Genomic DNA, 14,313 nt, shown 5'->3' on the forward strand with positions numbered 1-14,313 from the left:
AGAAAACTTGATTTATTAAAAATATGATAAAAACACTGTTGTATCGGGAGACAATCAAAATCCCCTTGATCAAAATCCCCTACACTGAAAAATGACAGGGTGTTACAAAATCCCCTTCATACTTGTATCTTATCACTTTGTTTATTTAGCCCTAATTCAATCAAGCTTTCTAAACTCGTTATAAAGCTGAGAACTGATTTGCTATAAAGGTGAGAAATATCACCTGCAATTTATTTACTGCACAGTAGCTATACAGTAGCTTATTATGATAAACAGAAGCAAGTCTATCAATCGTCCAGTCTTGTATATTGGCTCTTACCGCCAATATGCAGACCATAGGCCACATACCTTGCATACCAGAACCAGTGTCTTTAAGTATGCCTTAAATCCTTTTTATTATTGGCAAAACTGAAATTTGATACAAAGATATTAAAATTTAACATTAACGAATATTTACCTATGGTAAACATGGTGAGAAAAGAGATAATATAGAAATGAGTTTCTTTAAAGAAACTTACTATATAACTACATTATAATATTATCAAATCAGTTTATTGTGTCATATACATTTCATACAGTGATTAAATGTAAAATTACTGCTTAAATGGACATTTAAAGATCGAAGAAATGTTTAACTAAATATGGAATTCACTATCATTGATTTTAACTACGGACCATATTCTTACAGGCTATGAGATGGGAAATTTATGTGGTAAAAGACGTAGTTATAATTTAAAAGAAATACCTGAAACAAATGAAACAAAAAACAAACTTGAATTTAATGATGTTTCTAAAGCTGAAGGTAGTTATAATTTAAAAGAAATACCTGAAACAAATGAAACAAAAAACAAACTTGAATTCAATGATGTATCTAAAGCTGAAGGTAGTTATAATTTAAAAGAAATACCTGAAACAAATGAAACAAAAAACAAACTTGAATTCAATGATGTATCTAAAGCTGAAGGTAGTTATAATTTAAAAGAAATACCTGAAACAAATGAAACAAAAAACAAACTTGAATTTAATGATGTTTCTGAAGCTGAAGGTAGTTATAATTTAAAAGAAATACATGAAACATTTAATGAAACAAAAAACAAACTTGAATTCAATGATGTATCTAAAGCTGAAGGTATTTATAATTTAAAAGAAATACCTGAAACAAATGAAACAAAAAACAAACTTGAATTCAATGATGTTTCTGAAGCTGAAGAAGATGAAATTCCTAAAACAGTTAATAACCTTGAATTGTACTTGAATGATGTCTATGAAAAGGAATGCAAAATCAAAGCATCACAAGAGGAAGTTGAGTTTATTCAGTCAGGAATAGAAACTCTTGTCCAGGATATAGCTAATGAGGCACTAGACAGATTTTCTATGAAAGTAAGAGAAATAAAACTAAAGGAGAGTGGTTTTGAAAACTTAAATATAAAACCAGCAAGGAGTTCCATTATCAAAGTGGGCAGTTTCTATGAAGGAACAAAGAATCATTTTCCAGATGAGTTCGACTTCATTTTTCTACTCTTCTCTGGGAGAAAGGAATTTGATTTTTCTGCATGGCTTGACATGAAATTAGCCATAGGGGTTTGTTTTTCCGAGTTGACTGATAAAAAGTCATTTCATCATTCCTCTCAAGATGGGAGAAGAGAAATTTATCTAAACACGGAAGAAACTGTAAAGATGCATGGTCCAGCATACATGTTTCAGTTCATTTACAAGGACAGTTTAGGAAAAAAAAGATACATAGCTGCTGACCTTGTTCCTGCCTACAAAACTGTTGTTATGGATAAGCCAGATTGGTTTGTTAGGCAGGTAGAAAAAAATGTAGAACCAAAATCGTTCAAAGATGAGGTATTGTCTGCTAAAAGCTGTTTGAATGTGGGTTCATATAATACAATATCTTTTACTGAAACAGAGGTGTCTTTTATTAGGGATATTCTATCAAAACATCATGTGAAAGTGTACAGGATCCTGAAGTTTCTCATAAATGGACATGGTGATGATAAAATCAGGAAAAATTATTGGCTAGAACGTGAGTTTATACAGTATCGCAATAAGGAATACTCTTCCTACATGATAAAAAAAATGATGATTTATCATCATGATGAGTGTAGAAACTCTGATACAACAGACTTAGGACCATGTGTTCTACAGGTACTGGAAGAAATGTGTAAATACAAGGACCGCAAAGAATATCCTGCCTTTTTTCGGTATAAACAGTTAGGTATCAGGCACTGTTTAGTGTATCAACTTCAGTCTGTAATAAATTCTTTACAGGCAATGCAAACTAGGACACACGTGTATAGTTACGAGAATAACAAAATAAAATCTGTGACAATACAATACTTGGAATGGGAAGAGGTAAGACATAGCTCTCCTAGAAATATGCCCTTGTAGTGTTAATGTTGGATATGACACTGTATCACTAAACGCTACACTAAAAGACATTTTGTGTGAAGACATGTTTGCAAATAAGAAATCTTCATTATAATAATATACCATTTAAATTATCAATTTGATTTTGTTTTATTTATTACAGACAAAAAAATTATACCTAGAGACTGTTTTTCACCAAAAAACCCCATAATTTTATGTCTCCCACCACTTACAATGCAGAAATTGCAAGATGCCACAGATTAACTCATTCTGCATTCACTAGTATGTCCTCTGATTGTTATCTGTATACTGGTTGGCAACCCAGAATTTCAAACGACCCAGAAACCCAGACAGTCGCGTAAACCCTTATTTCCGCATTATTTTTTATCATTTGTTGACAAGTACACAGACGCTTGCTTTATGTGCAGCATTCACTACAACAATTACAAATCTGTAAGTAAAACTTACAAAATTGAAATATTTAATACATTTGTTCACGAAATGTTGTGACAGCTCTCGCTGGGGGAAGTTACATGTGCTTTCAGTACTTGTTTTGAGGCCCAAACATTATTCAAGGGGTACTCATCTACAAGCTGTTAAATGCAGACGAGAATATTGCGTGTTTTAAAATGATCAAAATGGGTAGATAAAAACAAGTTTCAAGGTTTTCCCATTACACACTGTAAATGCGTTTAATCCATTTTTTTTTCCTGAAAAGTTTATGTCAAGTATAGGCCAGCTGAATATTTTAAACTCTCAACAGCCTTATATCAAACAGAAATAGCTGAATGTAAACAAGGTAAACATGTCTTTTCATCATTAACACTGACCTTAAAGTGATTCTGCGAAAGGAAATGGCGATAATTAGCTGTTTCCTACTGTCCGATTTCTGGATCCTGCAACACCTAAAAACGTTAAATTTACGTACCCGCTTTCGGGCGTCAGTGATGTGTTCAGTTTCAATCATTTTTAGATACAAACAAATTCCCATTTTGTAACACCAAAGAACTGAACTTGAAACAGGTAACATTTCATGGATCTTGCATTAAAAATGAAAATATGATAGCTGAAAAGGTTTGAAAATTGTCTGAATCTGGGTCGCCAACCAGTATTGCTTGCATTGTTATCTACATTTGGCAAGTGCACCCCGCGTACATACGCCATAACAGTAGTAGCTCTGAGTTCCACAAGATAAGATAAGATGCTTTTAGTCATCACATTTTATTGGTCTTTTGATAAAATCTTCAGTTCTTTCTTACAAATTGTGATCAATTTTTTTTGCACAACATTCTTTATAATGCAAAAATAAAACAGGATGTTGTGAAAAAATAAAATATTTCATTCATAAAAGCTGTAAAATAAGCCTTGTTCAAGTTATAATTTGTAATTTATGGAACACTGACAATTAAGAATGATTCTATATATGATCTAAATACAAACAAGAGGGTCATGATGACCCTTAATCGCTCACCTGAGTAATATGAGCTACATGTTTTAAATGTCAAAATGATGATAAAATATTAAGAAAGTCAGCAGGTCACATTCATAGTCAATGAAATTCAGTTTTACGATTTGTGCGCAAAACTGTGTATGTCATCAAAATTTCAAGGCTGTAACTTAAAAAACAAGAAAGTAGGTCAGTAAGTCAAGGTCACAGTCAAGTGACATCATATTACTTGGGGTCATCAGGTAATTATAATTAAACAGCCTCGGAAATAGGATCAGATGATTTTTTAAAGTATTTTTCCTAAATAACTCACATAATAACTAAGTGATCCCAGGGAGGGGCCTCTTTTGACCCAGGGGCATAATTTGAACAATGTTGGTAGAGGACTACTAGACAATGCATCATATCTAATATCAAAAGCCTAGGTCGTATGGTTTCAGACAAGAAGATATTGAAAGTTTTTTCCTATATAAGTCTATATAAAACTTGGGACCCCCAGGGCAGAGCCTCTTTTCACCCAAGGGGTACAATTTGAACAATTTTGGTTGAGGACCATAAGACAATGTTATAAACCAAATATCAAAGGTCTAAGTGTTGTGGTTTCAGACAAGAAGAATTTTAAACTTTTTTCCCAATATAAGTCTATGTAAAACTTGGGACCCCCGGGACGGGGCCATATTTTACCCTAGGGGGATAATTTGAACAATCTTGGTAGAGGACCACTAGATGATGCTACATACCAAATATCAAAGCCCTAGGCCATGTGGTTTTGTACAAGACAATTTTCGAAGTTTTCCCTATGTAAGTCTATATAAACCATGTGACCCCCGAGGCGGGGCCATATTTGACCCTAGGGGGATAATTTGACCAATTTTGGTAGAGGACCACTAGATGATGCTACACATCAGATATCAAGGCCCTAGGCCCTGTGGTTTTGGACAAGAAGATTTTTAAAGTTTTTCCTTTCAGTTGTCATGGCAACCAGAATTCTGCATGGAATTCAATTCTATTAAAACTTTTGAAAGGGGGTCACCCAAGGATCATTCCTGTGAAGCGTGGTGTAATTCTGCCCAATGGTTTTCAAGAAGAAGATTTTTTTAGAAATTGTTGACAGACAACGGACGATGGACTACGCAAGACGGATATTAGCGGTAACAATAGCTCACCTTGTCACTTCGTGACAGGTGAGCTAAAAATAAATAGATAAATGAATAAATAAAAAGATATCAATGAAGGAAAATTCACTGAGCTATGACAGCTGAAATAAGGCAACCCAAAAATAAACTTTTTTGGATTGTCTCTATGTGACAAACAGTGCCATTTGCGTGATCAAACAATTAGTCTAAGAGATGTACATATTCTCTGCACAAACATAACTTGTACACATCATACCGAAATGCAAAATAAAAATGAAAACAGAATTATTTTTTATTTTTTATACCACATGAACATTTGCATATAATGATGCATATTATGATGTTACATAGTTACGTCGTGATGATGCACATAGCATTATCTGCCAGGGATAAAATTGTGAATTATATCCTTGAAAAGAAAAGAACTAAAATATTTTATTTTACATTAACATTAAACTATCTTTCACTCATGCACATCAGACCTTTTATTTTCAGTTATGTGATATGACAATGTTCACTTGTGTATGAAAAAGTAAAATCATCTTCCTTGGTTTTATTTGTTTATTAATATAAATAATTCAAAATCATTTTCAAAAATTGATCTTATTTATTGTTTAAATCTCTAAATAATAAAATTTAGCAATTTATAATTGTTGTTTATTTTGTAGCCAAAACAAAATCTGAACAGTCTGTTAAAACAAGCGCTGTCTGTAAGACAGCCAGTGCTCGACTATTCGAACCATTGTCCCAGAAGCAGGAATATTACCCTAATGTTAAAATATCTATAGAGTTTCAATCCAGTACCTGCATTAGTTTTGGAGATAGGAACTTGCTTGCAAAACTTTAACCAGAGGTTTTCTAAATCCAAGTCAGAGTTATAGGACTTGATGCAATCAACTAGTTTTATAAGCCTGAAGACACATGACTGTGAAGTTTCAATTTATTATCTGCATTTGTTTTGCAGATAGTAACTTGCATGCAAAACTTTAACAAGAATTTTCTAAGTCCAAAAGGGGGCATAATTTGTCCAAAATACAAGTCAGAGTAATGGGACTTGACCCAGTGAGGTTGGTAATTTATCTAGAAAAAGAAAAAAAATAAGTTTCAAATCTATATGCCTTTAATTTAAATAATAGCTATATGTACTTGCACGCGAAACTTTAACCAGAATTTTCTAAGTCCAAAAGGGAGCATAATTTGGCCAAAAATGCAAGTCAGAGATCATACTGGTATGGGACTTGATGCTATCACCTAGTTTCATAAGCCCAAAGACACATGTCGTGAAGTTTCAATTTAATATCTGCATTAGTTTTGCAGATACATGTAGTAACTTGCATGTAAAACTTTAACCAGAATTTTCTAAGTCCAAAAGGGGGCATAATTTGGCTAAAATACATGTCAGAGTTATGGGACTTCACCCAGTGAGGTCAGTAATTGACCTAGAAAAAGAAAAAAATAAGTTTCAAAGCTATATGCCTTTAAATGATAGCCATAATGTACTTGCATGCAAAACTTTAACCAAGGTGTGATGCCGACGCCGATGCAAGGGTGAGTAGAATAGCTATGACTGTATTGCACAGCTGCATGAAATTAATTTTGTTGTATAGCTAATTCAATTTAGTTAGAAAGAGTGCAAGGGGCCTCTGTGACCGAGTGGTTTAGGTCGTGACTTCCAAAGTTCAAATCACTTGCCCCTCACCGATGCCAGGGTGAGTAGAATAGCTAGACTATTCTTTGAATAGTCGAGTTAAAAAACTACAAAATCAATGTCTCATAATATCTCTAGGTATTCAAGGGAAGATTGGCTTATTGGCCTCCTAGGTGGCTGAAAGATAAATATCAGCAGAGCAGAAGTGGAAATAAGACTTTAGGGCAGAATGAGTTAGGGACCTTAACTCCAGGAAAATTCACTGAACCAGAACATGCCAAAGATATGCACAACTAGGCTTGGCAATGAACACTTCTATGAAGTTTGGTGTAATTCCTCCTGGATGTTTCAGCGCAGTTGCCCAAGACAAGGTAAAATATAACTTTGCCCCGGACAAGATAAAATACAACTGAAAATCATTGAACCAGAAAACACCTAACATATGCACAACTAGGCTTGGCAATGATTACTCAAGTGAGGTTAGGTGTAATTCCATCCAGTGGTGTCGGAGTTGCTAGGACAAACTTTGTGACGTACAGACAGACAGATAGACTGACAGACAGCATTAAACCAATATGTCTCCCCCACCACATGTCATCCCCTATAAATGACTGTACTCCCTCCTCTTCCTGTTATGACCGATCAAAACAATAAGCTGACCGCTAAAGGTTGGAAAAAACAATTTTAAAGTGATTAAATGTGCTTTGTTGATGTGTATATTTATATTTTATTGGATGCTGAACATGATTTGCTTCTTTATATAATGTGTTAGTCTAATTACATGTAAAACTAGAAGATGTTTTTGTCACAAAAACATATGTCTCCCCCCTATGTATACCTTTAGCTCTGGCGGTCATTTCGTGCAGCAAAGCAGAACCTGTCGACCATATGCACAACTAGGGTTGGTACTGATCACTCCTGACGTTTCGTTGAAATCCAGCCAGCAGTCTGACCTGTGACAGCTGGACAAGATTTTTCTATCTTTGCCTCTGGTGGCCATTTTGTGCAGCGAAGCAGAACATGTGGGTGAAATGCACAACTAAGCTTGGTACTGATCACTTCTGTGAAGTTTCATTGAATTCTGGCCAGCAGTTTGTGCTGTGAAAGCCGGACAAGATTTTTATATTTTTAGCTCTTGCGGACATTTTGTACAGCGAAGTTGAATGTGCCAGCGATGTTCACAACTAGGCTTGGTACTGATCACTCCTGTGAAGTTTCATCGAAATCTGGCCAGCAGTTTGACCTGTGAAAGCATGACAATGTTAATGTGGATGGACCGACGGGCGGATGGGCGGACGGATGGCGAAGGCAAAAACAATATCGATCTTAAACTACAGTGGTCACAAGCAAAAGTTTACGCACAGACACATGGATGACGTAGACCTACTGACCTAGTTTTTGCCCGCAGTTGACCCAGTTTAGAACTTGACCTAGATATGATCAAGATGAATATTCAGACCAACTTTCATACAGATCCCATAAAAAATATCGCCTCTAGAGAGGTCACAAGGTTTTTCTATTATTTGACCTACTGACCTAGTTTTTGATGGCACGTGACCCAGTTTTGAAACTGACCTAGATATCATCAAAGTGAACATTCTGACCAATTTTCATGAAGTTCCATTGAAAAGTATGGACTCTAGAAAGGTCACAAGGTTTTTCTATTTTCAGACCTACTGACCCAGTTTTTGACCACAGTTGACCCAGTTTCGATCTTGACCTAGATATTATCAAGGTGAACATTCTGACCAATTTTCATGAAGATTCATTGAAAAATATAGCCTCTAGGGAGGTCACAAGGTTTTACTATTTTTAGACCTACTGACCTAGTTTTTGACCGCAGTTGACCCAGTTTCAAACTTGACCTAGATATCATCAAGAGGAATATTCAGACCAACTTTCATACAGATCCCATGATAAATATCGCCTCTAGAGAGGTCAGAAGGTTTTTCTATTATTTGACCTAATGACCTAGTTTTTGAAGGCACGTGACCCAGTTTCGAACTTGAACTAGATATCATCAAGGTGAACATTCTGACAAATTTTTATGAAGATCCATCGAAAAGTATGGCCTCTAGAGAGGTCACAAGGTTTCTCTATTTTTAGATCTACTGACCTAGTTTTGGACCGCACGTGACCCAGTTTCGAAACTGACCTTGATATCATCAAGGTGAACATTCTGACCAATTTTCATGAAGATCCATTGAAAAATATGGCCTCTAGGGAGGTCACAAGGATTTTCTATTTTTAGACCTACTGAACTAGTTTTGGAATGCACATGACCCAGCTTCGAACTTGACCTAGATATTATCAAGATGAACATTCTGACCAACTTTCATAAAGATCCCATGAAAAATGTGACCTCTAGAGTGGTCACAAGCAAAAGTTTACGCACACACGGACGCACGCACGGATGGACGACGGACGCTGCGCGATCACAAAAGCTCACCTTGTCACTTTGTGACAGGTGAGCTAAAAATCGGGCCAACAATTTCACACCAGAAGATTTTTAAAATCTCCACTATTTACAAATAGGGAAAAGTGACCATGCCCCCTGGCGCCCATGTTATTTAATGAATCGGAACAATTTGAACTGTCTTGGTAGAGGATCACACAAGTACCGTTTGTGTAAAATTATGTTTCACACAAGAACATTTTAAAGTTTCCATTATAAACATATAGGAAAAAGTGTCCATGCCTTCTGGCAGCCATGTTTTTTTTTTGACAAATCAGTATGATTTAAATAATAACTAGAAAATGCTTTTGTAAAAAAGCGCATGTCTCCCCCAATGCAAAGTCCTATAGGCAAGAAGTCAATAGAAGTCAAAATAAATAGTCATCTACTCTGCATGTCCAATCATCCTATTAAGTTTCAACATTGTAGGTCAAGTGGTTCTCAAGTTATTTCAAAAAAATGATTTTACATGAACAGGCCACTGTGACCTTGACCTTTAATAGACTGACCCCAAAATCAATAGGGGTCATCTACTCTGCATGTTCAATCATCCTATGAAGTTTTAACATTCTGGGTCAAGTGGTTCTCAAGTTATTGATCGGAACTGGTTATCAATGTTCAGGCCCCTGTGACATTGACCTTTAACGGAGTGACCCCAAAAACAATAGGGGTCATTTACTCTGCATGAACAATCATCCTATGAAGTTTCAACATTCTGGGTTGAGAGGTTCTCAAGTTATTGATTGGGAATGGTTTTCCATGTTCAGGCCCCTGTGGCCTTGACCTTTAACAGAGTGACCCTTAAATCGTTAGGGGTCATCTACTTTGCATGACCAATCATCCTATGAAGTTTCATCATTCTGGGTCAAGTGGTTCTCAAGTTACTGACTGGAAATGGTTTTCAATGTTCAGGCCCCTGTGACCTTGACCTTTCACAGAGTGACCCCAAAATCGTTAGGGGTCATCTACTCTGCATGACCAATCATCCTATGAAGTTTCAACATTCTAGGTCAAGTGGTTCTCAAGTTACTGACCGGAAAAGGTTTTCAATGTTCAGGCCCCTGTGACCTTGACCTTTAATGGAGTGACCCCAAAATCGATAGGGGTCATCTACTTTGCATGTACAATCATCTTATGAAGTTTCAACATTCTGGGTCAAGTGGTTCTCTAGTTATTGATCGGAAATGGTTTTCCATGTTCAGGCCCCTGTGACCTTGACCTTTGACCGGAAATGGTTTTCAATGTTCAGGTCCCTGTGACCTTGACCTTTAATGGAGTGACCCCAAAATCGATAGGGGTCATCTACTTTGCATGTACAATCATCTTATGAAGTTTCAACATTCTGGGTGAAGTGGTTCTCTAGTTATTGATCAGAAATGGTTTTCCATGTTCAGGCCCCTGTGACCTTGACCTTTGATGGAGTGACCCCAAAATCAATAGGGGTCATCTACTCTTTATGACCAATCATCCTATGAAGTTTCAACATTCTGGGTCAAGTGGTTCTCTAGTTATTGATCGGAAATGGTTTTCAATGTTCAGGCCCTTGTGACCTTGACCTTTGACGGAGTGACCCTAAAATCAATAGGGGTCATCTACTCTTCATGACCAATCATCCTATTTAGTTTCAACATTCTGGGTGAAGTGGTTCTCTAGTTATTGATTGGAAATGGTTTTCAATGTTCAGGCCCCTGTGACCTTGACCTTTGACAAAGTGACCCCAAAAACAACAGGGGTCGTCTACTCCAGCAGCCCTACAACCCTAAGAAGTTTGAAGGTTCTAGGTCAAATGGTTCTCCAGTTATTGCTCGGAAATGAAGTGTGACGTACGTACGGACGGACGGACGGACGGAAGGACGGACGGACAGGGCAAAAACAATATGTCTCCTGGGGGAGACATAATAAGGGTGACTTAAGGACCATTTGACGTGTGAAATTATTTCAAAATTGGATTATCAGTTAAGATGAAGATGTCGTTTGAAGAGTTTTTCTATTTTAGCTCTGGTGGCCCCTAGGAACAACCAGACCAAGTTTCATCAAAATCAATTCAGTGGTTTTGGAGATGTCGTTTAAACATAAATATTGTGGACGGATGGACGGACGCACGACGGACACATTGTGATCGCAATAGCTCACCATGAACACTTTGTGAATAACATCATTTACAGCATGACAGTCCCTTTCACCCTAGTTATAACAAAAGCATTACCAGTGCCAGTGAAAACATGTGAAACTTCCATTCATGATGCAAGACTTAACAGAAAGTCTAAAATAGTTTAATGAAGCTTCTAAGAGTTGACTACAAGCCATAACTTCCAGTTAACCAAACCTTATTACCATTATTAGAAGAGGTCTTACCTGACCAGTTATCATCCTTTTGATTGTTTCTTCTACTTTTAATTTGGCTGTACCTATAGCACTTTCAGCTTGCTGAAAGAATTATAAGATATACAATGACATCTATCTGAAGTTTAAATCAAATCCATTTACTATTACCACAGATACAGTGAAAGTACATCAAATTTTTAACCTGAAATCCAAAGAAAAATGGGGCATAATTCAAGACATCCTGGTGCAAGAGTTATGACTCTTGTGTCATTTAATGTTGATGAAGATGAGCAACAATTTAAATAGCTTGATTTTGAGGCAAATCCTTCAAGTAATAACACAGATGATGTGAAAGTGCATCAAAACTTTAGACAAGCAGTGGACACAGATAAGGACGCAGACATTGGATCCAGCAGGATAGTTCTCCATATATATTTGAGCTAAAAATGTAATGTATCTATTGCTAAAGTTGTCTTGACATTAACAAAGTAAATGTATTTATCAGTGGCCACCAAAAGAAAGCCTAGTCTGCCTACCTGTAATTTTTGTTTAAGGTACTGTATATCTTGCTCCTGGCTGCTCAAAGGCTTCCTGCTGTCCTGGCTCTGCTCTCGCGTTCCTACAACTGAACAATATAGTAAAGAGATTAACCACCAAAATCAAATGCATTTGTGAACATTGAAGGTATCTGATCCACAAATAGGTAAATTTTGATGCCTGGTGACCCCATGTTTTTTTGTTTTTTTTTGTACCATTTGAAAGAGTTGTGTGCTGAACAAGAATTAGTAAATAAGATGACCATAATTAATATGCAAGAATTATTTCAGCCATGTTTTTGACTGCAAAATGATAAATCTTACACTGTAGTAACTGGATTTCTATTGAAGTATCACTGAAAACTATAAAGTAAAAAAATAAAATTTCTATAACATATTTTTGTCATGTTATTTATATTTTCTTTTTCAGTAGACAATACACTTTCAAATGATACCAAAATCATATGAGCATACAAGGTATCAATATTTGATATATTTTTATAGCACTGTTATATAGAACTTACTTATTTGTGGATCGGATACCTTAATGTCTCTGTCAATCTTTGGGCCTAAGAATGTAATTACAAGTATTATTGTAGACGTGGACAAATTTGTGACATATAATATCCGCTAATTAAGCGAATTCAAGAAATTCCAGTAAATATCAGCAAAAATAATTTTCTGCATTCACAAAGACATGTCATTATAGTCAAGTAAAAATAAACAAACTTGGCTTTGGCATTTCAGTTTTGTGCGCTTTGCGAATATTTCCGCATGCAAAATGTTTGGAATCTTCAATATGCAAACTTTTTGACCTGTGAATAGATCCACAAATTATTATCAATATATATCACAGTACTTATTAGGTAAAAGTTTGAATTAAAGCTGACTACTTAGAGACAATAAGCAATGACTAAACACTGTAAAATATTTCCTACCTACCTATTAAAAGGTAAACATGCCGAGTCATAACACCTAATTTAATCTCTTTCTCTAATTTCAAACATCACAAAATTTAAATCAGATATTTTTGCGAAGTAGAAAGTTTGCAAATTAGCTCACAATGAATAGTTTATTTGTGAAATATATACAACCTGAAGTTATAATAAAAGCAGTTTTGTATTTATTTTAACAAATTAACGAATCATGTTTTAGTATATTTAAACAAGGCAAAGATAAGACTGCAGAATAATTTCACAAGAGTATAGTCCAAGTGAATTATTCTTTGCAGTGTTTAACCCATTCGGAGTGTTTAAATATACTAAACAAGAGTGGCAGACTGTCACAAAATACGCCCGTCATCGAATATGGCCTAATGTAAGGGCTATAATACAAGAGTGCCTGGGGCGATTTGGCTGATTATCAAACTTGGCCGAGATATTTTGCCCACAAACATTGTCAGCAAGTTTAGTGAAGATCAGAAGAAAACTGTTCGACTTAGAGAGCGGACAAGGCTAAATTCGCAGATTTCGAGTAATTCAAGGGCCATAATCCAAGAGTGCCTGGGGCAATTTGGCTGGTTATCGAACTTGGCTGAGATATTATGCCCACAAACATTGTCACTAAGTTCGGTGAAGATCGGATGAAAACTGTTTGACTTGAGGGCGGACAAGGCTAAATTTGTAGATTTTAGAGTAATTCAAGGGCCATAACTCAAGAGTGCCTGGGGGATTTTGCTGGTTATCAATCTTGGTCGAGATATTATGCCCATAAACATTGTCATCAAGTTTGGTAAAGATCGGATGAAAACTGTTATACTTAGAGAGCGGACATGCTTTTGGATGCCGACTGCCCGCCCGACTGCCACCATGGATGTTCACATAATATGCCCCGCTCTTTCAGAGACGGGCTTATAAAAATGGGGGGAGGGGAGGGGAGGGGGTGCTTACCTGAAGATTTGTCTCTTCATGGTCCATTTTGTAATCTGTAAGATTCTAGTTACTTACCTGTAGACAGGTCTGGTTCACTGTCCATTTTGTAACCTTTAGAATCAGGAGTGCTTGGAGACTTTGCCAAACTCATTTTTCCCAAACTTCCAACTGATAAATAAAATAAAAGATTCAAGTTATGTCTGGTTCTGACCTTTAAAAATTCTTTCATGGTTTATGATAATCTTTGCAAAAGCTTATGTAAACTCGTTAATCAAAACCATGATGGTCAAGCAAATTGTTAGCATTATGAAGTAATACTTGTTGTTTTATTTCTATTTAGCTGACTGGATACTGTTCTCAGCAATAGTCAAGGGTTTTACACACATGCTGGTCAGAGGTTCTGCAACAGCCATATTATGCTAAACATCATACATGAACTGCCAACTGTGAAATCACTTAATTTTGAGGTTTTTGCCAAAATGGTTATTTTGTTTAAATTTGCTGATTTGAAAAATATAGGAG

General features: G+C 36.0%; 1 protein-coding gene across 5 annotated transcripts in view; it reads right to left on the bottom strand.

Annotated features, from left to right (window-relative positions):
• The window catches only part of LOC123535249 (spermatogenesis-defective protein 39 homolog), a 63,803-nt gene that overhangs the window by 33,756 nt on the left and 15,734 nt on the right, over nucleotides 1–14,313 (bottom strand). For all 5 annotated transcript variants that reach the window (XM_053550075.1, XM_053550068.1, XM_053550076.1 and 2 more), the window contains 3 exons: nucleotides 13,867–13,959; nucleotides 11,921–12,009; nucleotides 11,415–11,486 (listed from right to left, as the gene is read on the bottom strand). In XM_053550075.1, coding sequence (XP_053406050.1) covers nucleotides 11,415–11,486; nucleotides 11,921–12,009; nucleotides 13,867–13,959 — 254 coding nt within the window. The remainder of the gene's footprint in view (nucleotides 1–11,414; nucleotides 11,487–11,920; nucleotides 12,010–13,866; nucleotides 13,960–14,313) is intronic.

Source organism: Mercenaria mercenaria, chromosome 1 (assembly GCF_021730395.1).
Source record: "Mercenaria mercenaria strain notata chromosome 1, MADL_Memer_1, whole genome shotgun sequence".
Taxonomy (NCBI): Eukaryota; Metazoa; Mollusca; class Bivalvia; order Venerida; family Veneridae; genus Mercenaria; species Mercenaria mercenaria.